The 26,790-nt window shown below is 42.6% G+C and overlaps 1 protein-coding gene across 1 annotated transcript in view; it reads left to right on the forward strand.

Annotated features, from left to right (window-relative positions):
- The first annotated feature begins 784 nt into the window (after window positions 1-784).
- asic1b (acid-sensing (proton-gated) ion channel 1b) overlaps window positions 785-26,790 on the forward strand; it is a 91,781-nt gene continuing 65,775 nt past the window's right edge. Inside the window, exons 1-2 of the mRNA XM_028967303.1 lie at window positions 785-1,432; window positions 18,803-18,998. Of these exons, the coding sequence (XP_028823136.1) occupies window positions 1,071-1,432; window positions 18,803-18,998 (558 nt within the window). The 5' untranslated portion in view covers window positions 785-1,070. The remainder of the gene's footprint in view (window positions 1,433-18,802; window positions 18,999-26,790) is intronic.

Below are 26,790 nucleotides of genomic sequence, written 5' to 3' on the forward strand. Positions count from 1 at the left end.
TGAAATACTTCCCACAATCCAGGAGGTGGGCTGAAAATAGAGCTTTTCTGGTGTCTACCATGAGGTGAGAAACAGGATGCCAATATCAAACTTCACATAGCCCCACCAGTAAAGAGCATTTAAGATGCTCTTATTTGTTTGCAATATTTAAACTGTTCCTTAGACCTGTGCTGAAAATTTGAATATCAAATTTGAATGTCATTTGAATATCATATACAGTTTATGCACAAGCACCTCCTTCTGATTCTGTCTGAAATGTGTAGAGAGGGAGACCAAAAGTCAAAACATTTTCAAAAACATTTTTCGCTCATAGAGCGTTCCTGTCAGATTTCATAATGGTTCACCGTCAAACCTGAAAAACAAAATCTTTCATTGTGTGAAATGGTATTGAAAATGTGGCTTGGGATAGCTGGATTGTCATTACACAAACCTGGCTACAGCTAGCCTTGACAAGACCCACCCGATTTTGGTTAGTGGAACAGATTGAGCCTCAAGTGAAAATTGCCACTAGAACCCAAGTGCCGATTTCTTAAGCAACATCCAACATTCAGAGTCAGCTTTTGAAGGTTTGTGCAGTGTTGGCCCTCTTGATCAGGCATCTACAGTGACAATGACACACAGTCAATACTACAACACAAAGAGACTGAGTGAGGGTCTGACTACTGTCCATGGCTGCTGCTGATCACGCTCTGTGACACGCACAGCTCCAAATGGTAAAAGTGGTTGAAATGTGCTGTCCCAATCACGTGTCTGTCTGTCTGTCTGTCTGTCTGTCTGTGTGTCTGTGTGTCTGTGTGTCTGTGTCCGCAGGTGAAGAGAGAGGATGCGATCCGCAGGCGCTCGGACCACGTCAGCAGAACGCGCGCCTCCTCCAGGAGAAGATGTCGCGCTAGGGTTACCTTGGTCACAGTGCGCAGTGGACGCCCGCGTGTTTTGTGGGACGGCAGCCCGCTTTATGTAACCGGGGTGTTTGAGTGGGACGGCGTGGTTGCGTGCGCAGATTCGCGCAGGGGCAGCGACGTCGCTCGGCTTCCGCTCTCGGTCACTTCGTCAGTGGAACGCTCGCCAGCATGGAGCTGAAGGCGGACCTGGAGGAGATGCGGTGCGAGCGGCCGGCGCCCATCGAGGTGTTCGCCAGCCGCTCCACGCTGCACGGCATCTCGCACATGTTCACGTACGAGCGCGTCTGCGTCAAGCGCTGCTTGTGGATCCTCTTCTTCCTGGGCTCGCTGGCCGTGCTGCTGCTGGTGTGCGTGGACAGGGTGCAGTTCTACTTCGAGTACCCGCACGTCACCAAGCTGGACGAGGTCGCCGCGCCCATGATGTATTTCCCCGCCGTCACCTTCTGCAACCTCAACTCGTTCCGCTTCAGCCGCGTGACGCGCAACGACCTGTACCACGCCGGAGAGCTGCTGGTGCTGCTGAACGGGAGGTGAGTTCGAGTGCAGGTAGGGTGCTGCTCTCCGCTGCAGAGAGGAGTTCCACGTACACGTCTCCAGCACGTGTTTCAGTCGAGTCATTCTTTCGTTGGTGAGTGGCCTCTGCCTGTCTCAGCTGGGGCGAAGTCTCTCTGCGTAGTTTGTGCGAAAACATCCAGACATGCAAAGAATGTCTGGGAAGGGAAGTGGGGGGTTGCTACACAAGTGTCCTTTGTGGACAGTGGACAGGAAACTGCAGACTGGTCCTGGTGCCTCCGAGGAAATGTGCGGTGATCTACACCAGGAGATCCTTTTCTCTGCTGTTGGGGTTTTTGGTTTGTTTGTAAGTTGGGCAGTGATGACTTTCATATTTTAATATTATTAATGAATCGAGCTGTGGCAATTTTAATGTATTGTACAGAAATGGCTGCAGTTTGTCGTCTTTTGAGATTTCTTTGATTGTCTGTATCATATTTCACAGTTTATCAAACAAGATATTTATGCTCTCTTGGAATGCAATTCATTGCTTTTTGATCTTCTCACTGCTTTAATGAAAGTCTAATACCTTAGAAACTCATAATCTCATGTACAGTTCTGTACATGTTTTCTGAAATGATCTATAACAATGTTGACCTGTATTGCACATTTTTTTTGCCTCGATTTGATCCTGTAACATCAAATTGTGGTTCAGTTGCTATGGAGATGTCAGTCTATCTGTGTCTTCATAAAAGTCCTATACACAATGGGCCACCAGTATGCACCATACATCCAGTGTTACAACCATATAAAATGATCTACTCACTGTGGCTCTTCCCATTCTGGAAAATCACACTTCAGGACTTCAGAAGGAAAATCCCTTCTCCACAGCCAGCTTATATCCCCTCGAGATGTTACCAGAGTAGCGGCAGAGGAAACGGGGGACTGGGGCTCACAGTAGGATTAGACAGTGCAGTTATTCCTGTAATCAAAGAAATGGCTTAATTCACACAGCTGAAGCTAGTTTATGACTGCAGAATATTCTTTAAAGTCTTTGGAGTCTGCCCAGTTCCTTTTTGGAGGAAGTTGGGAGAAGGTGGATTTATAGCCCCAACTCACTGTGAAACGTAATACTCAATTTATTAGACGATACTGCTCAGACACAACTTACAGTTTTTCTCAAATGCTAAAACACATTTCACAAACGTTTCCTCCATGTTCCCCAATGTCTAAACACAACACCCTTTTCTAAAACTACATAAACATAATCACACCTTCTCACTTCAAATCTCAAACTCGAAGCTTTCAAAAATGTAAACACTATACACATCATTACACACTACAGCAAAACAATTGAAAACACAATGCTCAATTTGTGAGAAGGTTCTTCATATCACAACTGCCAATTTTTAGAAACTTTACAGTTACGGATCTTCTTAGATCTCTGCAGAGGATTAGGCATTTCGATTTGTGAGTTTCATATGAAGAGTATAAATCTCTAGAAAATTCTGCATGTACACTACTGTAACACAACTCAATGCAAAAACAGAATCTATTGCACACAACAGTACTCATGAGCAGGGTGTGAATTTTTTTTATTTACTTTATTCACAACACACACACACCACAATCACTGTGCGGCATCATGTCGCTGAGCTGCATCGGGCCGCGTCACCTCATCCACATCGCAGGCTATATTGTCTCTTGCCAGACACCGCGGGAAAAACGCCCTGGAATGGCAAATCCATCCTTGGACGGCCTCCACTGGGATGTCAACACAGGCCAGCTCCATTGCATTTAGGAGGTTCTCTCTAGTGTATGGTTGTCTGTCATAAACCTTCCATGTCCATGATGAGAAGAACTCCTCTATAGGGTTCAGGAAAGGGGAGTAGGGTGGCAGACAGCCGTTTAAAAAGTGGTTACTGTTGGTGGTGAACCACTCTCTGATTTGGTTTGTCCTGTGAACCACTATCTTTCTAGCTGGCCTACCACTATGTACCATCCGACCTCTACAACTAATACAAAATGCAGCAGCACGACTAATCTTCAACCTTCCCAAATTCTCCCACACCACCCCTCTGCTACGTTCCCTCCACTGGCTCCCAGTAGCTGCACACATCAGGTTCAAAATACTGATGCTGGCCTACAAAGCCAAACATGGAGTAGCACCATCCTACCTCACAGCCCTTATTACACCTCACACTGCACCTCGTTTACTCCGAGCCTCCAGTACGACTCGCCTGGTCCCTCCATCTCTGAAGGTAAAAGGAAGACATTCATCTAGACTCTTTTCCGTCTTGGCCCCTCGGTGGTGGAATGAACTTCCCCTCGAGGTCAGAACAGCTCAGTCACTGAGCACCTTCAAACGACAGCTCAAGACCTTCCTCTTTAAAGAATATTTAGATTAAATTGTAATTTTCTTGTTGTCGAACTTTGTGTACAGAATCTACAACAGAGTGAATAAAATAGATGTATTCATAGTTGGGGTCCTAGTGAACCGGAATTGATCTCTTCGTCGATGGTAACTTGAAAGCACGTTGTAAGTCGCTCTGGATAAGGGCGTCTGCCAAATGCCGTAAATGTAAATGTAAATGGTTTGTCCTGTGAAAGCACGTCACATAAATGTGACGTGCGGGCCCAGGATGGTGTTGTTGGTGGTCCAGGTGGATGTCTTATAGAAAGGTGAGGAGATGCTGGGTGTTGTAAGACCCAAGGAGAAGCCGCTCCAAACCCATGGCCGCACAAAGAGTAATATTTCCTCCCTGTTGGCAAGGACTTCCCTAAATGCCCTGGGGTCATGTGCTCAGGGGTTATTCCAATGCTGAAGTTGCCCGTGTTTATTTTTATCTGTTAGAAGATTGTTAATTGGTGGAGATTTAGGTCTGTTAACCACTGTTTAGCAGAAGACCATTTAGCTACTTAACGATGTCTCTGAGTCTGCTGGTCCTAGTACTGATGAACCTGTAGCGCCTCCCAGAGGGCAGGAGGTTGAACAGGCCGTGATCAGGATGGGTCCGGTCTCTGATGAGTTCAGTTTACTGAAGTGATTATATGCTGTTAGCCCCTGCTACTATAAATGAAACAGTAGTAGACATTAATGATGATGGCTGCAAGTGTGCTTATGCTGGAGTGCCCTCAATTATTTTAATGAATGGTTTAGGGACAGTTTCAGGTATATGTCTACTGAAGAGAGTTTTAAATATGCTGGAGAGAAACTGTGGTGTTGACACAACTTTCACAGCCATATCTACAAATCAAAGTTTAGACTAGACCTCATGTGTAATAAAGAACAGAGCAAAAAGCTCTGCCTGGATAAACTCCGACTCACATACACAGCTTGATGATGATGATGATGATGAGGTTCCTTCTGGTACATTCAGAACTGGATAAGCAAGGTTCCTATCCTAGTGTTAGCCCTATGAATAACACCTAGCCTGTCCTGTTTGGCCTTGTCATATTAATCCTTTTTGCATATTGCTGAAGATTACAGGTTTTTGGTAAATACGTATATACACAGCACCTGGTTCAAGAAAAAGACGAAATGTGCTCATTTACTGCACATGAGTGGCTGGCTATTTTTAGCCATATTGATCTACAATGCCCTGTAGATGGGTGTAATACAGGCCTGAATCCCAGTACCACTGCATTGCTGTCTGAGTGACCCCTGACCCTTCATCTCACATTTCTCACCACCTAGGGGATTTAGCCACTGAGGCACATATGCGCCCCGACCATACCAACTGATGTGTGAACAAGAAGCATTAATTCTGAGAGAGAGAGAGAGAGAGAGAGAGTGTTTGTTTGAGATATACTATTTAAGGTGTGGGTGCTGAATAATTGTTGTGTTTGTGTTGTATTTTTGTAGCTGTGAAGTTTGAGGAGTGCTGTGTATTAATCCCACACACACACACCCATTCATGTGTAGAGCAGTGCACTTACCCACAGGACCTCTGGGAGAGGGGCTGCTGAGACTGGTACGTGGTGAGTCCTTTGCTGTGTGATAATAAGCACTTTTTTCATTGTAATTAGACACACCACACACACACATGCATATGTACTCAAATGAACATACACCCTTCACATCTTTGTGCATATTATATCTTTCCTCAGAACAACACTGAAGATAAGGCCCTTTGATACAATATAGAGTATAAAACCACTGACAACAAAAGAAAGTACACCCCTAAGTGAAAATATCAAAATTGTGCCCAAATTGTCAATATTTTTTGTGTGGCCAGCATTATTTTCCAGCACTGCCTTAAATGTCCTTACTAGAGCTTCACAGGTTTTCACTGGAATCCGCTTCCGCTCCTTCGTGACAACATGACAGAGCTGGTGGATGTTAGAGACCTAGTGCTCCTCCACCTTCCATTTGAGGATGACCCTCAATAGGGTTTAGGTCTGGAGACATGCTTTGGGTCCTATGAAATCAGTTTTATTTTTTCCTAAGTTCCTTGATTTCCATTATAAATATATGTATTCAATGATAAATCACATTTAATCACTGTTTGCTTTTGTAAGCCATTTACATGTAAATAATATGTGCATTTCATGCAAAGAAATTGTATTATTACATAAACGTATCAAATAAATAAAAACTGAGGAGACCTAGAATTTAAAAAAAAAGTTGTGCCCCCTTGCATAATGAACTGGAATCATGATAATGAAATCATGTTTTAAATCAGCTGGTTTGTTTGCATGACCAAGAGTTGCTGGCATGAGCAGCTCATGCTAGTTTGTTTCTTTTCTCTGTCTCTTATATGAGTTATTGACTGTAAGTGGTCATCACATACAGAAGAGTTGTTCTTCTGATTCATAAAACATAGTTTGGGTATTGTTCCGCTCTAAACTCTGCACTCAGAGTCGAATTACAGAATTTTCTGAGGACATTGGCGTTCCATTGAGCCAAGCCTTGCCACAGAACCGATCGGGCAAGTGGTCATGTGTAGGTGGGCTGCAGTGGCCAGAAACGCCATCATACACAAATCGTGTTTTATAGAGGATTTTGTTTTATTTGTTGGATTCTGCGTTTCTGTCCATGTTTTCCACATCGCTAAGATCATAGGGCCCTACATGCTTGGCCAGTCCAGTCCTTTACCTTCAGTTTTTTTATCAAGTCAGTAATCATCTTGGAGGTATGACATGTGGGTGTACGCTCTGAACTCTGACAGGCTGACCCCTCAACCATCAACCTGTACAGCAATGCTGGCAGCACTCATGTCTATTTTCAAAAGACAACCTCTGGATATGATGCTGAGCACGTGCTCTTGACTTCTTCTGAGGTTCCAGCGTGCTGGAGCTAAGTTTTAGGGGTTTTGACAGTCTTCTTAATGCATAGACCATTCTTTATCAAAGTGATTGGTTTTGTCATTGAGATTTGAACAAACAACCCATTGTTTATGAGTCTGCTTCCTCACTCGCTAGGTTACTCCCTGTTTAGTCTGCCGATAAGGCTGCTGTTTTACGTACATATACTCACATAGTACGCTATTAAATATTGTACACCAAAAATTTTCTAACACATTCACACATAATACAGACACTAACTGCACACTGCAAATGTTCACACTGCATACATATTTACATTGAACACATTCTCATACTTACATACAGTGCCAAGAAAAATTATGTGAACACTTTTAAATGTTTTCTGCATGAAAACCAGACGTTTATCTAGATCAGGAGTCTCAAACTCAAATTACCTGAGGACTGCAGGAGACAGGGTCTGGGTGAGGTTGGGCCACATCATGCATTCAACAAAAACAAAACATTCAATGTCCAGGTTGGAGCCTGACTCCGGAGCGGGACGGCAGACTGGAGTTTTACCCTCTTTTCAGCATTTTTTAAAATTGAAAACTCAAATGTCTTAAAATAGCATTCATTGAATAAAAAATATAACATATAACACATATTTGCAGGCCACATTAACATCAAACCTTTATATCATCCTGCGTGCCACAAATTATCATCCCAATGGCTCCAAGTGGCCTGAGTTTTAGACCTCTGGTTTGGTCAACAAATTTATATCGAGGAATATTATGTGGCCAAAATAACAGCACAAAGAATTCAGATCGTTCATGTCTTTTTGAGAACAAGGGAAAGTGAAGTGATTGTCATTGTGAAATACAGCATAGCACACGGTGAAACACTGCTTTTAACCCATCGCCTTGGTGAGCAGTGGGCAGCAATGACAGGTGACTGGGGAGCAGTGTGTGGGGATGGTACTTTGCTGAGTGTCACCTTGGCAGTTCGAGATTTGAACTGGCAACCTTCTGATTATGGGTCTGCTTTCTTACCCGCTAGGCCACCACTGCCCCACAACCATAAACACTTCATATTGCTAATAGAAAAACCATTGCGTTAATGACTTCAAAAAGGCTAATTGGGGTCAGGTATTAAAAAAATTGTTAAAGACGGCTTGTTAAAAAAAATTAGTTTGAAGGTGTGGATCAGACATACTTAAACTGATAAAAATCCAATCAAACTTTTTGAAATTGCTTCACACAAGAAGAATACATATGTGAACCACATTCAAGAATTGTTGATTTACATAAAGCTGGAAAGAGGTACAAAGAAAGGGTGAATCTTTGGAAAATGAAACCAATGTGCTAAAAAAATCTGTAATATTTGCACTTTTACTTGTCCTAACATTGAAGATGAAGATGTGGAACATAATTACATTTCAATGTATTTAAAAAAGACTTTAGATACAATATTAGGGTACTACTTAGACCTATATAAAAGCAAAAAAAGTGAAGACTCATCAATGAGGTAAAAAAACAACCCATAGCGAAAGACAACAATTTGAAAGCATCTTTTGAACTGGTTAACATATGTGTTCATGAGTCTTCAGGGCCTGGCCAGCTTGCATTCATTGAGGGGGAGATGAATTCCCAAGTGTATGGAAAAAATTCTGTAGTGTATTGTGAATCAACATGCCCAATAATCCAAAAAAGGGAAATAAGTCCACAACAGAATGGTTTAAAAAATACATCCACATTTTGGGGTGGCCAAGTCAGAGCCCAGACCTCAACCCAATTGAGAATCAAGGATTGACTTGAAGAGAGGCATGCACATGAAGTGAATATGACAGAGCTAAAGCAGTTCGGCCAGGAAGAATGGACTAAAATTCCTCCATCTCCATAAGATGATCCACAACTACCTGCTTCAGATAATTCTTGACGTGAGGGGGTTTAACCAGTCATTAATTCCAAGGGTTCACATACCTTTCTACTAGCAATATGACATTGTTTTTGTTTGAGGTTGTTCTCAATAAATAAATATCTATTTTATTATATTCAGCACATTATATTTGTCAATACCCTTGACTTAAATTAAGCTCAGATCACATTTTATGACAAATTAATGCAGAAAACCATGAAATTTGGAAAGGGTTCACATACTTTTTTTCTTGTCATTGTATATTGTACATTAGCCATTTATTCTCTCACACATGCACTCATACACCCAAGGCTCATTGCTCAACATCAAGGAAAAGAGAAGCGAAAACAAAGTCATTATTGGAAAAAGTGAGCTTCAATTGGGCATGGGGGGTGTCTCTTCAGAAGTCCTCAATCAATTATATTGGCACACACACACACACACACATACACACTCATTCATTCATGTCTATCGACTGACACACAGCTTCTGATCTCATGTGTTTACACTCCAGGGACACACTCATGCCTGTAACCATACCTATCCCATCTTTGATGTCTCTCTCACCTCTCTGTTTGGGGTGAGAGATGAGCTGCGATCAGAGATGAGCTGTGTTACTGATCTCAGGTCAGGGGATATGCTGGAGTATCACAGGAGTATACTGGTGAGCTGGTTAAGGAGAGATGTTGACTGGGTGTCCAGAGACGTCGTAGGTAACAGTGCTGTGATTTGCTGTCTGACTTGACATCTTACGTGATGAGGTTTACATTAACACACACACTAACTCATCTTTTTTCAGCAGAAAAATTTGGAGCACTGCTGCAAGGAGACAAACCCCTGACTGCCCACCCCTCCCCCACCATTTACCACCCTGCACCTCCCACTCATCTGCTTCATGGCAGTGTGTTTCGTTGGGAGCCTTGTTAATCTCCGCAGGTCTTTCAGTGGGAGAAAAGCTCCTTTATTTACAGTCTCCTTGTGCTTTGCTCGCTAGCTGTGGCCCCGGTGCTGGGATGATACTTAGGCTACATCATTCGTTAAGCCATTTTCTGAAAATTAAAGTGCTCAGGGCTGCTAATCCAATTCAGCACCCACTGCTTCCTCTGCTGCCAAATTCAGGAGACCTGTGGTGTGTGTGTGTGTGTCTGAGCAATTTAAGTGCTCTCCTGGCAGCCTTGGCCACCTTAAGATGTTTGAGGAGGCCCAGGGTCCAATTCGGTTTTGCTGGCCCTGCGATTGTGAGTTTCATTTTGTCACAGCTGCAGTCTTCCCAATACACCGGACATGTCAGGGGTTCTGTGCTATGAAGAGGAATGGAACTTCCTCCTCCTCTTATTTTGTGATGCTGCTGCTAATTGGTCCTAGTGCTGCTTGTGTTTTGGTACTTTATGTGTTTTGATTCGCCAGCCTGAGGAAAAGGAGCGAAGAGGAAGGTTGTTGTGTACGCCGTTCCCATGACACATTAGTTTGTCAGCAAGCATTATTTTAATTAATAGTAAGTATAGGTTGGGGACACATGCATTCATTGCCCTGAAATGACACTTAAATAAGTAAAATGAAATGTTTACATTTTGGAGAAGGCGCAAATGCTCAACATGAGTGCAAAAGGGTCATGTTTAATAAAAAGAAATGAAAAAGGCACAATGGTCAAAACCTAAACAACACTGAAAAACATGCATACACCAGACATCTTTCTCAGGGGTGGGGTGAGGAAAGAGGGAGTCAAGACCCTTTGGCTGCCTGCAGGTGTTGCTTCCCTCCTCTCGGTTGCAGCCGGAAGGCAGCACCTAGGCACTGGGATGGGGTCACCAGAAGACAGCGAGGTGCATACTCAGGGCACAGACACCGGTGACTACCAGAAAAGGCAAACACTCACTGCGTTCGGACACCATGCTGGTTGCATGCTGCGGACCATCTGAGGAGTTTTAGGGCAGTGTGAACTCGCAACCGAAAAGGATACGGAGAGGCAGGCTTCCCTAGCGGTGGGGCCTGGGAGGCGAGCTTCTGTCTGCCTCCACCGGTGTTCCTCTAAGTCGCCATCTTCTCACTCTTTGCTGTCAGCCTCCGGCTCACTGTCAGCTTCTTCTTGCCCCCTCTACTCAGAAGCAACTCAAAAACATGTAGCATACTCCAAACATCTTTATCAGAGAAATGCAGGACAACCTGTGTGTCCTGCAGATACACTTATAAAGGGTCCTGCTAATGAGCAGCAGCTTAGAGTGATCAGGGCCAATAATCAGGTAACCAGGCGTCAGTTGGGTAAGCCAAGTGACACCTGAGCATCACAATCCTACATTAGATCCTACAAATACAATAAAAGACAAAACAAATTCTTTCTGATGATAAAGGTATAAAATATATTCATAATTACTCTGTAAACCATTATCATGGATCCCATGTGAAGTACTGATGTTGTGAAAAGTGCAATCATCATGAATGTCATTAAGCACATAGTGTAACGTCTGCGGTCTGACAGGGGAAGGAAAGCGAAAATCCCCGCAATGGGATTTATTAATAAGCACAAGGGCCAAAACCAAGGAAACAAACACAAACAAACCTGTGGTCGTGTGCCAATTGCCAGGAGCTGAAAACAGACGTAAAGTACATAAAAGATTCAACTTCAATGTTGCAGCCGTGGTCTGCCGGCTACATTCCAGTTTTATGGGAGTCCCGATCCATTAAGCCCAATTGGTGCCGGGTGCAATGGATTGGGACTCCCTAATCAGGTGCATGGGCACCTGCTGTGACAGCTCCTGGCCCCGGGGCATCACACATGGATACTTTTAGATGACCATGTAGAAAAGAAAAAGGGGTGACCCATCTGATGTTAAACAAGGGTTGTTCCATAAAGGAGAAAGTAATACCAGTGTATTTTTCCATCCTATTTGAGAGAAATAGTAAATCTCTAAGTCCGTTGGAATGGATCAACGTAGCTTCTATTGGATATGTGGTCCTTTATCCATCCAAATATGTTTCGATCGGCTCTGGAAGGCAAGGAAGTACATTTTTAAATCAGGAACGGCTACTCAGTCCTATTTTTTTGGGTTGTTAAGATAATCTGTGAGTGTGCATTAGCCTAGTGGCAGCCTGGGGTGGCAGTAGCCTAGTGGGTAAATCACTCGCCCATGAACCAGAAGAATTAGGTTCAAATCCCACCTACTACCATTGTGTCCCTGAGCAAGACACTTAACCCTAAGTTGCTCCAGGGGGACTGTCCCTGTAACTACTGATTGTAAGTTTCTCCTGATAAGGGCGTCTGATAAATGCTGTAAATGTAAATGTGCATTCTCAAAAAATTGGTGAGGTTCATTTTAAGAATGGTAACTTTAGCTTGCATAAACATTTTAAAGAGCTCCATCTTTGAAGATCTGCAGTTATTTTTGTTTGAGCTCAGAGTAGTTGTCTCATAGGATAGTTGACAGGGAGCTTTTAATTTTGATGCTTAGGTATACAGGGAGTGCAGAATTATTAGGCAAATTAGTATTTTGTCCACATCATCCTCTTCATGCATGTTGTCTTACTCCAAGCTGTATAGGCTCGAAAGCCTACTACCAATTAAGCATATTAGGTGATGTGCATCTCTGTAATGAGAAGGGGTGTGGTCTAATGACATCAACACCCTATATCAGGTGTGCATAATTATTACTTCCTTTCCTTTGGCAAAATGGGTCAAAAGAAGGACTTGACAGGCTCAGAAAAGTAAAAAATAGTGAGATATCTTGCAGAGGGATGCAGCACTCTTAAAATTGCAAAGCTTCTGAAGCGTGATCATCGAACAATCAAGCATTTCATTCAAAATAGTCAACAGGGTCGCAAGAAGCGTGTGGAAAAACCAAGGCGCAAAATAACTGCCCATGAACTGAGAAAAGTGAAGCGTGCAGCTTGCCACCAGTTTGGCCATATTTCAGAGCTGCAACATCACTGGAGTGCCCAAAAGCACAAGGTGTGCAATACTCAGAGACATGGCCAAGGTAAGAAAGGCTGAAAGACGACCACCACTGAACAAGACACACAAGCTGAAACGTCAAGACTGGGCCAAGAAATATCTCAAGACTGATTTTTCTAAGGTTTTATGGACTGATGAAATGAGAGTGAGTATTGATGGGCCAGATGGATGGGCCCGTGGCTGGATTGGTAAGTTGCTGGCGTCCGACTCAGACGCCAGCAAGGTGGAGGTGGAGTACTGGTTTGGGCTGGTATCATCAAAGATGAGCTTGTGGGGCCTTTTCGGGTTGAGGATGGAGTCAAGCTCAATTCCCAGTCCTACTGCCAGTTTCTGGAAGACACCTTCTTCAAGCAGTGGTACAGGAAGAAGTCTGCATCCTTCAAAAACACGATTTTCATGCAGGACAATGCTCCATCACACGCGTCCAAGTACTCCACAGCGTGGCTGGCAAGAAAGGGTATAAAAGAAGAAAAACTAATGACCTGGCCTCCTTGTTCACATGATCTGAACCCCATTGAGAACCTGAGGTCCATCATCAAATGTGAGATTTACAAGGAGGGAAAACAGTACACCTCTCTGAGCAATGTCTGGGAGGCTGTGGTTGCTGCTGCACGCAATGTTGATGGTGAACAGATCAAAACACTGACAGAATCCATGGATGGCAGGCTTTTGAGTGTCCTTGCAAAGAAAGGTGGCTATATTGGTTGCTGATTTGTTTTTGTTTTGTTTTTGAATGTTAGAAATGTATATTTGTGAATGTGGAGATGTTATATTGGTTTCACTGGTAAAAATAAGTAATTGAAATGGGTATATATTTGTTTTTTGTTAAGTTGCCTAATAATTATGCACAGTAATAGTCACCTGCACACACAGATATCCCCCTAAAATAGCTAAAAATAAAAACAAACTAAAAACTACTTCCAAAAACATTCAGCTTTGATATTAATGAGTTTTTTGGGTTCATTGAGAACATGGTTGTTGTTCAATAATAAAATTATTCCTCAAAAATACAACTTGCCTAATAATTCTGCACTCCCTTTATAAAGGAGGTCACAATTGGGATAAATGAAGGTATGAATTGCATGATCAATTGGCATTAGTGCAGATTTGGACCAGTTTATCTTATTGCAAGATGGAGTGTGTAATTTAAGATAAGATAAGACCAACCTTTATTAGTCCCACAAGTTGGAGATTGCATTTGTTACGGCAGAAACAGAAGTAATAGCAGCAAAAACAGAGGTAAATAGCAGCAAAAAAATAAATATGTATATGTATATTTCTACAAATGTACAATGGAGATCTACACATGTGCAATGGGGAAAGTAATGGGTAAAATGGGTAAAGTGCAAAGGGTACACCTGTACAGTTGGTAATTACTGTGATGTATTTGAAGTGTGTGTTTATTTTTCTGTGTGTGTGTGGTCAACTGTGAGGTCTTTGTTATAGAGTCTGACAGCGGTTGGAAGAAAAGACCTTCTGAACCTCTCCTTCCCACATCGTGGGTGCAGTAGCCACTGAAGGAGCTGCTCAGTGCTGTCAGAGTTTCCTGCATGGGGTGGGAGATGTTGTCCAACAGGGATGACAGCTTAGCCACCATTCTTCTGTCACTCCACCACCTCCACTGGGTCCAGAGGGCATCCTAGAACAGAGCTGGCCCTCCGGATCAGCCTGTTCAGTCTCTTTCTGTCCCCAGCGAGATGCTGCTGCCCCAGTAAAAGATGGCTGATGCCACTGGAGAGTCATAAAAAGTCTTAAGGAGTGGCCCCTGTACTCCAAAAGACCTGAGCCTCCGCAGCAGGTACCGCCTGCTCTGCCCTTTTTTATAGAGAGCATTTGTGTTATGAGTCCAGGCACAATGGTCCAGTTTATTGTTCAGATGAACCCCAAGGAACGTGTATCTCTCCACAGCCTCAATGTCCATACCCTGGATGTTCAGTGGAAATTTGTCAAATAACTGGAATACATGGGGGACTGTTTGATACTGTTTGACAGATATGCAGGACATATCTGCATACAGTGAGAAATGACTGGAGGTGTCTAATAATTTGACTGGGGAGATCGATTTCTTTGTGCAACGGGTTCTAAAGAGAGGGCAAAGTAGATGAGAAAGGGGACACCCCGGTCTACTGCCTCGTTGTAATTCAAAAGGGGAGATTTGCAAAAACCATTTAGCACAGAGGTAGTGGAGAGTAGTGGAGTGCTTTAATCATCATTTTGAGTGTTAGTCCAAACCCGCAGTGCTCCAAAAGTAACCATAAGTATCCCCGTTCAAGGCAATCAAATGCCTTTTCTGTGTTTAGTGAGAACACTGCATTGGAGTTCTGAGAGGCATCAGCTAGATGAATTATATGGAGTAACCTTCTCTGATGCCATTTGTCCTTTGATACAACGTGTTTGGTCACAGGAAGAACGAATTTACTAATAAGGGGTTATATTGTCATAACCAGTGCCTTTGCAAACATTTTAATATAATCAGCATAAATTAACGAAATGGTTCTAAATTTGCTGTTTGGATAGTAAATTGATGTAACTAGTGCTAATGACAGCATAAGCCAACTGAACACTTGTGTCCTGCCCAGTTATATGAACTTTTACATGTTTTACATAATATTACAATGCCCTTTGACTTATTTTTGGTCAGGAACAGGCTATGACTTTAAATTGTTTATTCTGAAAGTGATGAACATCTTCTTGTTTTAAATGTGATTCTTGAATTAACACAATGTCTGCATTATTATGGTCACAAAAAGCTATTGCACAGTTTGCCAGTAAAAGCCTGAAGACTTCGGTACCCTTTAAGAGGGTGAAGAGTACATGTGAGGGGTATGTTGAATCCTTCGCAATGCTAGTGGCTTTCTGGACACAGTGTGTGTTGTAAATGTCCGTTATGGAGTGAAGAGAGAGACATACCAGACAGTGATGCTGTCTCTATAGAAGGTGGTGAGAATGGGTGATGGGCTTTCCTCAGCCTTTGCAGAAGACGTTGCTGGGCTTTCTTGGCTGTTGAGCTGGTGTTGAGAGCCCAGGAGAGGCACAAGAATAGTTTATGTTCAGTGAAGAGTGGTTGCTCCGTTCTTTTCTGAAGTAAAAAATTTTGTCCACGTTCAGAAACAGATTATTGAGCTTACACCAGTCCGTCAGTGGTTGCACCTCCTCTCTGTATACTGACTCATTGTTCTTGCTGATGAGACCCACCACGGTTGTGTCTACAGTGAACTTGATGATGTGGTTGGAGCTGTGCATTGCTGCACACTCATGGGTCAGCACAGTGAACAGCATTGGACTGAACACACAGGCCTGTAGAGCTCCAGTGCTCAGTGTGGTGGTGCTGCTCCTGATCTGGACAGACTGAGGTCTCTCAGTCAGGAAGTCCAAGATCTGGTTGCAGAGGGAGGTGTTCACGTCAAACAGGCTTAGCTTCTTAATCAGGTGCTGAGGAATGATGCTGAAACTAAGTCTATGGACAGCATTTGTGCGTATGTGTCCTTATTGTCCAGGTGAGTGAGGGTCGGATGCAGGTTGGTGGCAATGGCATCGTCCATGGAGAGTTTCAGTGAAGGGCAGCAGGGTCTTCATATGTTTCACGTCCAGCCTCTCAAATCACCTTGGGTGTAAGTGCAATGGAATGGTAGTCATTTAGACAAGACACAGAAGACTTCTTTGGCATGGGCCGGTTGGTGGTGGGCTTGAGACATGTTGGAACGGTGGCGGTGCTCAGTGAGATGTTAAAGATGTTGATGAGAACATCTGCCAGCTGGTTTGCACATTCTTTGTGCACTCAGAGCTATTGATGTTGTCTGGTCCAGCAGCTTTCTATGCAGAGTTTTTCTCACATCTGCTGTGGTTAGACACAGCACCTAATCACTGAGAGTGGGGTTGGATTTCCTTGCAGTTATATTTTTTTGTGCATTGAACTGTGTAACTGTCACAGGCAAAGGTTGTAGTCCTGTATTTTGTGATTGCCTCGATGCTCTGTGTTACATCCTAGTGTCGTCAGGTTGTATGTTTCTACCTTTTGTGTCTCTTTCTGTTTTTGTGTGTGTGTCTGTCTCTTTTAGATTGCTGCAGTAGGAAACTCTGCCTGCTGATGCTGATTAGATGCCACAAGATTTAAAAGGAAACCTCATTGTTTGAGAGGTCTGCTTGAGATCTTGCCCTGTGTGGATATAGATGTGTTCAGTGCTTAGGTTGCTTAGTATGTTTCGTGTGTTAGACTTGCTTGTGTGCCATACAGCACACAAAGCATCTCCTTCGCATTAACACTGTGGTCCCAATGAGCACAGTGGCTTCCATCATCCAAAAGTGGAAGAAGTTCAAAATCACCAGGTTTCTTCCTAGAGCTGGCAATCCACCTAAACTGAATGATCAGGGGAAAAGGGCCATAGTCAGGGATGTGACCAAGAACCCAATGGTTACTCTGTCAGAGCTTCAGAGGACAACCATCACTGTAGCAATCCACCAAAAAAGGCCTGTATGGTAGAGTGGCCAGATGGAAGCCACTCCTTTGTAAAAGGTACATGGTAGCCTACCTGGAGTAGGCCAAAATGCATCTGAAGGACTCTCAGGCCATGCAAAACTGGTTGAACTCTTTTACGTTAATGCCAGGTGTCATGTTTGGAGGAAACCAGGCACCACTCATCACCAGGCAAATACCATCCCTACAGTGAAGCGTGATGGCAGCATCATGCTGAGGGAATGTTTTTCACCAGCAGGAACTGGGAGACTAGTCAGGATAGAGGAAAAGATGCCTGCAGCAACATACAGAGACATCCTGGATGAAAACATACTCCAGAATGCTGTACATATATGCATATGTACATCAGGTATAGAAAAATCTGGAAATCACTATCCCAACATTAACAATCAGAATCTCTGGACTGGCACATGTAGCCAGAGCAAATAGGAGTCAGAACTGTGACAGTTAGACCAACCTGACCAGCACAACTTTTTAGAAGCCTGTCTTTGCGCGTGCAAAGATACTAAATTTGATACAAAATTTTAGGATTGGTTTATCTGAGAATAATTTTTTGACAACCCTACTTTAAACACTTTGTTCATGCTTTATATTATAATTCTATATTAAGGGTGGTAGTAGTCTAGTGGATAACACACTTGCCTATGAACCAGAAGACCCAGGTTGAAATCCTACTTACTACCATTGTGTCCCTGAGCAAGACACTTAACCCTAAGTTGCTCCAGGGAGACTGTTCCTGTATCTACTGATTGTAAGTTGCTCTGGATAAGGGCGTCTGATAAATGCTGTAAATGTATATTATAATTTGTTGATGAAAAGTTGATAAAAAGCACAAGCAGAATGTTTTTTTTTTTGTTATTTTATCACTTGGAGATTGGCCCATTACAAGGTTTGAAGACTTTGATCTTTTAAAATGTTATATTTATAAATATACATCGGAGTGTAAAAAGTTAGAGCATTTCAGCTAAGGAAGTAGAAGGTTGTGGGTTCGAACTACCAAGGTCCCTTCAAGTGAGGTACTGTCCCCACACACTGCCCCCTTAGCACCTTTCCAGTGATGGAGAGGACACATTTCATTGTGTGCATCGTGTGTTGTGCATGCTGTGTACCAGAATGGCAAAATTATAATTTTCACTTATTTCTTTAGCATCTGATTTAGCATCATGCACATTTCCCTGTAGAGGTTGTGTTACATTAGGGCATTAAATGTCTCTCCAAAAGACATATTATGAGCTGCAGAAAAGCACTGATGCCTTCTTGTATTTTTCCTGATATTTTTTAATGATGCTGTGCCACAGAGGATAAAATGCGTTCCTATAAGCAGTCCAGAGATCTCACACAGTGTGACTGGTGTGTCGGATTCCATGAGTCAGAGACACACCTATAGTAAACTTGATAGTTTATTAACCAAGCAAAACAAAACAAGCAATCAGCCAGTCTGAAGTTGGAAGATGTTAAACTGATTCTCAGGATGGTGTTGAGGACTGCACCTCCTGCAATCCTGGATGCAAACATAAATCTCCGAGGACAGAATAGAATAATAGAGAGTGATAGAATGTTGTGTGTATATTTTCCTACTTTGAATGATCATGTCATTAGTTTCTTTTACAGTATGTATTTTGTCCACTGTTCAGGTGAGCTTTAGTGCTTGTGATATTGTCCACAATTGGACAAGCTGAGCCCAAGGTTGAAGGACAAACTTGACTTTCTGCTGAATGAGACAGAAATAGGGTTTGCAGTTCTGTAGGTGCTGGGTTCTACAGGTTCTGTTCTTTGATGTGAATAACCAGATGGATGTGATCTGATTGGCTGTTGCTGCTCTGGCAGGTATGAGATCCGCGACACCCACCTAGTGGAGGAGAGTGTATTGGAGACCCTCAAGGTTAAGGCAGATTTCCTCAACTTTAAACCCCGCCCCTTCAACATGCGTGAATTCTACGACCGCACCGGCCACGACATCAAAGACATGCTGCTGTCCTGCAACTACCGTGGTGTGGAGTGTAGCGCCGAGGACTTCAGAGTGGTGAGTCCATCTGAGGGGTCCCTGGGGGAAGACCTGCAGCACTGTGTGTCGCAGTGCCATGTTCTGCTTGTTTTGTTCTATGTGATATTTTGAACACACTGAATCATGCACACACAGACTCACCAACATCCTCTGGGAATGGTGCCAGTTGGGTGGGGCGGGCTTCTGTGATGTGGGCGAGACTGCAGTAATATTTGATATCCTGAACCCTAAAAGTGATCCAGTTTTGACAGCCAAAATGATCCATCCAAAATGTGTTTGTCTTTGTCTGTGTGGGGCTTGTTTGAGCCGGTAAAATCCAAAAACTACATACTAGTCACGGGATGACAGATGCAGTACACGTGCAGACATAGTGAACACTGTTGGTAACTCCGAAGGTCTGCAGCTGGCTGAATGTGGTCACTTAACTTGCCGTGGAAAGAGTGAAGCAGCAGCTGCAGAGACCGCGGTGCACTGCAGCGTGTGACTTTACCGTGTCTGCGGGCATCAGCGGGGACTTGGCAACGTTCGATGTCTTCGTAAATGGCTTGGTACCGGGTGTTGCTTTCCATATTTCCCAGAATGGAAATATTTATACATTTTTCTTTAAACCAGTTTCACTCTGAGCAGCAGAGTGCAAAACAACCAAACACACACCAACGTACTAAGTTCTTAACTTTTTCTCCTCCTGCACACTGACATGCGCACTGCCCACGGAGACCCACAATTTCCCACAATCTCACGATCCTGCAACAGGCTCAACTCGTAACACGGGAGTAGCAGTTAATCCAGAGGGGCACGCAGTGGAGGTGTCCATGACCAAGCAAGTCTGTCATCAGTTGTGAAAGCAAACATCATGGTCATTCTAGAGGTGGCGCATCTGACCGGTTAGGGAACTCTACTTTCATTCCCCCACTCTCGCAAGACTGCATATCCAGTGTTTGAGGTTAAAGGGGAATGCCTTAAAGTCACATAAATGTGACTACTGTTACAGTGAGTTTGCAAAAACTATTTCATTGGCCAACTGTGACCTGTTTGGTAATTTCATTGGTCTGATATGACAACGTGTTGGTGGCAGGAAGCTAGTTTGCCTATAAAAATTAGACACATCATTGAGAGCAGCAGTTCTCAAAGTATATGAAAAAAGTAGCAACTTATACACTGTAAATTCCAGACTTTAAGGCTGGCGTGGGGCTTGCAGAGGACTAACCTGAAATGTAAACATATAAAAAACTAAACTCCCCTGCAGTCATGTGTCAAGGACAGGAACCTAGAAACAAACACAAGGTAAGCATGCACAGATATCCACATTAAAGTCGTAGTCCCTCCTGAGTCTTGGAGTAATCATGCTTTATTAATTCAGCATGTTTAAGGCTTCAGCTGAGATTACTCAGGACTCTGTAATTCGGTGCCTCAGCAATGGTTGTGATGGCCCAATGACCCCGGTGCGTCACAATCACCACTTAAAAAAATCGCAAAACATTGCATTGTTTAACAGTCATTAGGATTTCAGCAGAAATTGTCAGCAAGAAAACATTGTATGCAGTGTTTATTTGATGCCATCCAACGGTGCAGCCGAAAATGCTGGTGCTGAATGCCCATGTGGAGAAAATGAAATGCCGAATGAGTAGAAAAAATGGTCGGCATTCAGTCCTCACTCACCTGACAAAAGCTTCTAACAAAAAGAAAAAACAAACAAAAAAGACCCCACAAAACCATCCCCACCCACCCAAGTACCTCCAAAAATCTGTAAGTAAGTCACACAGGTTTTTGAGACTAAAGAAGACTAAATGTTATGCTTAGGTGCTCAAGTGATGCACAGATGTTATCTATAAACACATCTTTAAATTAGACTATACCTTACTTTCGCCAATCCAGAAAAACAGAATACTGAATAGATGGTTTGAACAGGTGGTTCGAAATGACTGGAGAAAAACTGCATTAGCCAAAGTATTTCCTGAATTTTTCCTTATTTTAATGAGTTTTTAACCACTGGGTTCCTTATTGACTTAACTGAAGGGAGAAGAAGTGAAGACATAAGCAGTGCATGAAGGGATAGTTTGTTATCTGAGTGTTGTTCCAACTCCACCCAGTCAGGGGAGTCAGAGCAATCAAGGGAGAAGAAAGCTGACCAATAGATTAGAAACCAGTAAAACCGGAAATTAGGAAGACCCAATCCACCCAAAACTTTATTTTTATGAAGGTGGACCCTGCTAAGACAAGGGTGCTTACCCTGCCATATATATGATGAAATTGTATACTCCAGTTGATCACAAAACTGATATAGTGATAAAGATTGGTATGGCTTGAAATATAGACATAGTAATATTGACATATTTACTGAGTTCATGCTTCCATCAAGAGACATGGACAAGGTGACCACTTTGATAATATTTTCTAGTCTGGTTTAGCAAGGTGATTAAGTTCTCTTTAATTAAATCTTTATATTTGCTTGTAATTGAAATGCCTAAGTGAGATAGAGAGAACCCAGGAGTACACTAGTCTGATAAGCTAGTCTGATAAGCGACGAAGTGCCAATGCTCAGTAACACAAATCTTCTGCTGCTCATGCAGAACTGCAGAACTGCCAGCTGGCCAATGTAGCAGAAGAAGACGGGTTAGGTGCAGTTAATATTCATAACTGAATTGTCTGCCTTTGAAATTGTGCACCTGAAAGAGAATTTTGAAGTCAATTCACAGATTGGGAATTGGGCGGGCAGGGCTGATCCATTTACCAATCCATATTATAGATCACAGCATGTGCTGACTACAAACCTGCTCCAACATGTACAATAAAAGCTGTTACCAATTCATATTCCATTCCACATCTTACCAGGATTCCGCTGCAACTTATCTCTAACTGACTGAGAAATTAATTTAGTTTTAAGTTGGTTTGTTTTTGACTAAAATGTCAAATATTACTCTGGAAACAAGACAGCTTCCTGTAATGTGTGTTGCTACCCCACAGAAAATACAACACCACCAGGCACCAGACTCTCCTTGATGCTTTTGAAAAACGCAAAAAACCTGCTGCAGATAACCCAAAGGCTAAAGTAATAATTCATCTAATTCAAGTGTGAAACCTCAGGTTTACTCAGGATCCATTGCCCAAGCATTCATTTAAACGTCAGTGATAACATTGTTTTTAGCTTTCATTTGAATGAATTGTAGGGTATATACGATTCTTTGGAATGCCTTTGTATTCACTGCATTTGTGTGATTTTGCTCCATGAAAAAGTAGTGATAAGTAACAGTTGTGTATTGAAACTGAAAAAACATGGATCAGCCATCCCTAGTGTCTTGTCTGTGCAGCATGGCTCCTGTGAACACATAACCAGATGTTTCCTGAATGTCAGTCTAGTCTGTAAAAGTTCAACAGTACTAATGTTTTACATACTAGGCTACTACCTGTAAATTCTCTCTCTCTTTCTCTCTCTCTCTCTCTCTCTCTTACTCACACACACCTACACCAAAATGGGTCAAGATAGAGTTTACAGTCACAATGTGGTTTGACACAAACAAGAAAAGACTTCAATGTGATCTTTTTTTTGCAAGTTCAAGTTGAGCTTTATTGTCATTTCAGCTACATACATTTTAGACAGTACATAGTGAAACGAAACAATATTTCTCTGGAACCAGGTGCAACATGTAACATTTCAACAATTAAACAAAGTTACATACTGACATAAAGTGCACATGTGCAACACAGACAAACCAGGCTACATAAACTGCAAACAGGGGACACAAGCAGAGCAAGAGTAACATTTAACAAAAACATGAAGAAAATAATAAGACAACAGTGCTAAACTAGTGAAATTAATAATAAATGTGCAAAGTAAAAATAATGCAAATACTTCTGTGCAAAATGGAACATTGAAATAATAGATAGTATTAACCAATATAACTGAGGTAGTGTGTGTGTGTGTGTGTGTGTGTGTGTGTGTGTATGTGTATGTGTTAGCCCTAAGAGGAAACTCCCTGAGTGTTCAGTTGTCTGTGGAAAGAAGCTATTGCATAGTCAGGCTGTGAGGGCCCAAATGCTTCGATACCTTTGTGTAGAGTCCTTCTCCATGCTGATGCAGATGCATCCAGATGCATCGTGTTTGGTAAATTTGTCTGTTTTAGAGGGAAGAGAAACTTGAATGATGTCCTCACAATACGCTGTAAACAGGTCTTGTGGTCAATTCCCAAACCAGTGATTGATGTAGCGGGTGCTGAACGCTCTTTATAGTCCCTCTAAATAAGGGGGTGAGAATGGATGGTGGGAGTTGGGCTTTCCTCAGCCTCTCAGGAAGTAGAGACCAGAACCAGAAGACCCAGGTTCAAATCCCACTTACTACCATTGTGTCCCTGAGCAAGACACTTAACCCTAAGTTGCTCCAGAGGGACTGTCCCTGTAACTACTGATTGTAAGTCGCTCTGGATAAGGGAGTCTGATAAATACTGCAAATGTAAATGTTAATGTAAATGTAATAGAGACACTGGTGTTGAGAGCCTAGGAGAGGTTCTTCTCTAGAAGAAAACAGACAAACTTTGTGTTCTTGATTATCTCCAAACAAGATCCAATGATCTATTTTGAAGTCAACTATCATCTCTTTCATTTTGTCCACATTCAGAAATAGACTGTTGACCTTACAGTAGTTCGTCAGTGGATGTATACTGACTCATCGTTCTTGCTGATGAGACCCACCACGGTCATGTCATCATAGGTTCAAATTCTTCTTATGTTTCATGACCATCCTCTCGAAGCACTTCATCATGATGGGTGTAAGTGCAACGGTGTTCTGTGTCGAATTGTGCATAGAAGTCATTCAGCCAGTCAGCGCTGTCCATGAAAGTGGCTGTGGACTTTCTGCCCGTGTGTACGTTTTGCTGCTCTGCTATAATGGCCCTTGCTGTTGTTATGGCCATGTTGTCACAAGCTTTGAGCAGGTCACATACCTCTGCAATTATCCACTGCTTCTGGTTTGATTCCTTTGTGAATGTCATAAGTGCATTTGCTGATGCAGCTGTTCACTGATGTTGCATACTCTTTCAAGTTGATGGTGTTGTCGCCGATCAAAAAAACATTGTGGAACAGAGAGGACGATGCAAGCTGCTGTCATGCTGATATCTTGGTTCAAACCAAGATGAGATCCTTATATACATTGTGGTGGGGCTGATTGAGGTGGACAGGTGCAGGTGATGGCAATGAAATGGCCAGAGACAGGATACAGGTGAGGGCAGACTGGTTTTGACATTACCCTGCCCCAAAACGTGCACCACAAGGCAAGAGCCCAGAGGGAGTAAACTACACAAACAAGAGTTGCCTGTCCCTATGGTTTTCTCTTTTTTACGGCTTGAACCCCTGCTTCCATGTTCTACAGGATTCTGTATGTTGGCCCCACTCTGCTCTTCTCCACGGTCCCCTCCTCCATTTGGCTGTGCCCATATAGCATTCCCTAGGGAGGAGAGATACAGACCACAAATATTGACTACACAGAAAGACAGGCAGAGACATTCCTGAGGCAGTTGCAAAGATCAAAAAAGTTTATACCCTAACATAGGCTTTGCAGATGAATATTTGCATAAAATTGTCTATTCACATGTCAAAATGCAAGAAGTGGCAGGACAGTTTTTAGATCTCTGCCAATTTTTCAGATCTCATGTGTGTTTTTATTGCAATGACACCAGCTATCTAATCACTAACTGGCCAGCAAATTAAAAATGAAAAACTCGCCAAAGAGTTTCTCACCTAAAGGTTCTGTTTGTTCTTTAAACTCAAAATTTTTTTTTGTTCTTTAAACTCAACTTCTAAATGTGAGACGCCTGAAATAGTCATGGTTTGTGTTTTGCGAGAAACTTTCACTCTCGCTCACAGTCTTGTCACAGTCAGTTTTTTCCTTTGCAAAGATTTAGCAATAGGGATAGGACAAATTTGTCTAGGACCAATTGTTATGAATGTGTCCTGTTACTGTCTCTAAATAAAGACAGAGATTCAATAGAGATTCATCTTTCGTTTTTCTGTCATTAACAGAGAAGACGTGACTAAAACATTTGTGTTTTGTTTACGAGATGTGTGGGTCTTGATGAGAAATTGGAGACCTCCAGTTGTTCATTATCTCGGCTGGATTCACGGCCTTCAGTGCGAAGTTGTGTTGTTTAGTGCAAATTCTGACTGCAAAAAGCTACCTTTTATTCTGGTCTCATCCCAGACCTTCCTGACAACCCCTTGATGCTTGTCATTGACCTGTGGGATTCCTGCTGCTCAGTGCAGGCCAAATCCATCAATTGCCTATTACTTACTGTAACACTCAAAAGCACCAATCAATGTGTCTTGGACTGATGAATTAAACATGACTAACTAATGAAAGAGGGCTGTCCTCATTAAGAGATTACACTGATTCTTCAAATGATGTCTCACAGAACCCTTTTGGTTTCTCTAAATAAAGATTAAGGGATTTGGTTAAAGCACAGCTCTTTTAAATGAAAATGGTTGAATTAATCATGCTAGACATTTTTAAAACAGATCCAAAGAAGAACAGACATTTTAATGGGGCAGTGGTGGCCTAGCGGTTAAGGAAGCGCTCCCAGAATCAGAATGTTGCCGGTTCGAATCCCGATCCACCAAGGTGCCACTGAGCAAAGCACAGTCCCCACACACTGCTCCCCGGACACCTGTCATGGCTGTCCACTGCTCACTCAGGGTGATGGGTTAAAAGCAGAGGACACATTTTGTTGTGTACACGTGTGCTGTGCTGCAGTGTGTCACATGACAATCACTTCACTTTCACTTTAATGGTGGAGATGCTGGTTGCACTCTGGAGCTACCTTGTTTTTTGTCTTGTTGAGGAGGTATTCTATGTTTCAATATAAAGAGCTCTGACTAACAAGGTGAAAGGTCTCCTGAGAGCCTCTCTCTGATGGGTTTAGAGCTTGGTTACCCTGTAAACCTCTGCCAGAACTTTGTGTTGTGCTGCAGTGTTTCACAAGGACTTTACTTTCACTTTTTTCTCATTCAAGATTGACTTCTGGATGTGCATGGGCTCACAGCCATTAATATATTCAAATTCTTTATCAAAATAATTCAATTAATGTCTGTCACACTCAGTCACATGATAAATAAACTAATTGCTTCTTGAATTTCCTGTAAATATCTCATAGAGAGTGTTGTCTTTCTTCTTCATGGGGAGCAGCAGGAAGGAGACTGAGGAGAGATGTGCAGTGAAAGAGGATTGTTAACAAATCTTATATTGGCCAGTGTACACAATATCACATGTAACGTTACAATTGAAGACTTAACAGGGCTCTAGATTGCAACCAATTTGGTCACACATGCAACCTAATTTCTCAATGGTGCACTGGTCCCATCAGCCATTTGGGGAAGAAAAGTCTCTGTAAACTCTCAGTGCTCTATAAACAGCTATATTGTATTCTAAACCAATCACAGATCATGAAGGGTGGGGCCTGCCTCTGATTGGCCATGGTTGAGATATTCCTGTACATTTGAAAGTGTTGCATTCAGACAGAGAGAGTAGCTTGGACCTGTCAGAAAGAGTGGATGTGGCCATTAGGGGTGTGAAGCTTCACAGGTCTCCCGATTATCAATGCCTCGATATCAATACATTGCGATGCATCCCATACATTTTGTGCATTGTCACATGATGTTCTCAAACATAAGAGTTAGGTCTGTGTGGACACTTTGATTTGCAACAATGAGTCCGCGCTCACCTTGTAAGTCATATATACTTGTAGTACTCCTGTAAATGTACACCTTTTCTCTGCATTTCTCCACTTCACGAATCAAAATCATTAGAACCTGAAACCACAGACAA

This window comes from Denticeps clupeoides, chromosome 2, assembly GCF_900700375.1.
Source record: "Denticeps clupeoides chromosome 2, fDenClu1.1, whole genome shotgun sequence".
NCBI lineage: Eukaryota > Metazoa > Chordata > Actinopteri > Clupeiformes > Denticipitidae > Denticeps > Denticeps clupeoides.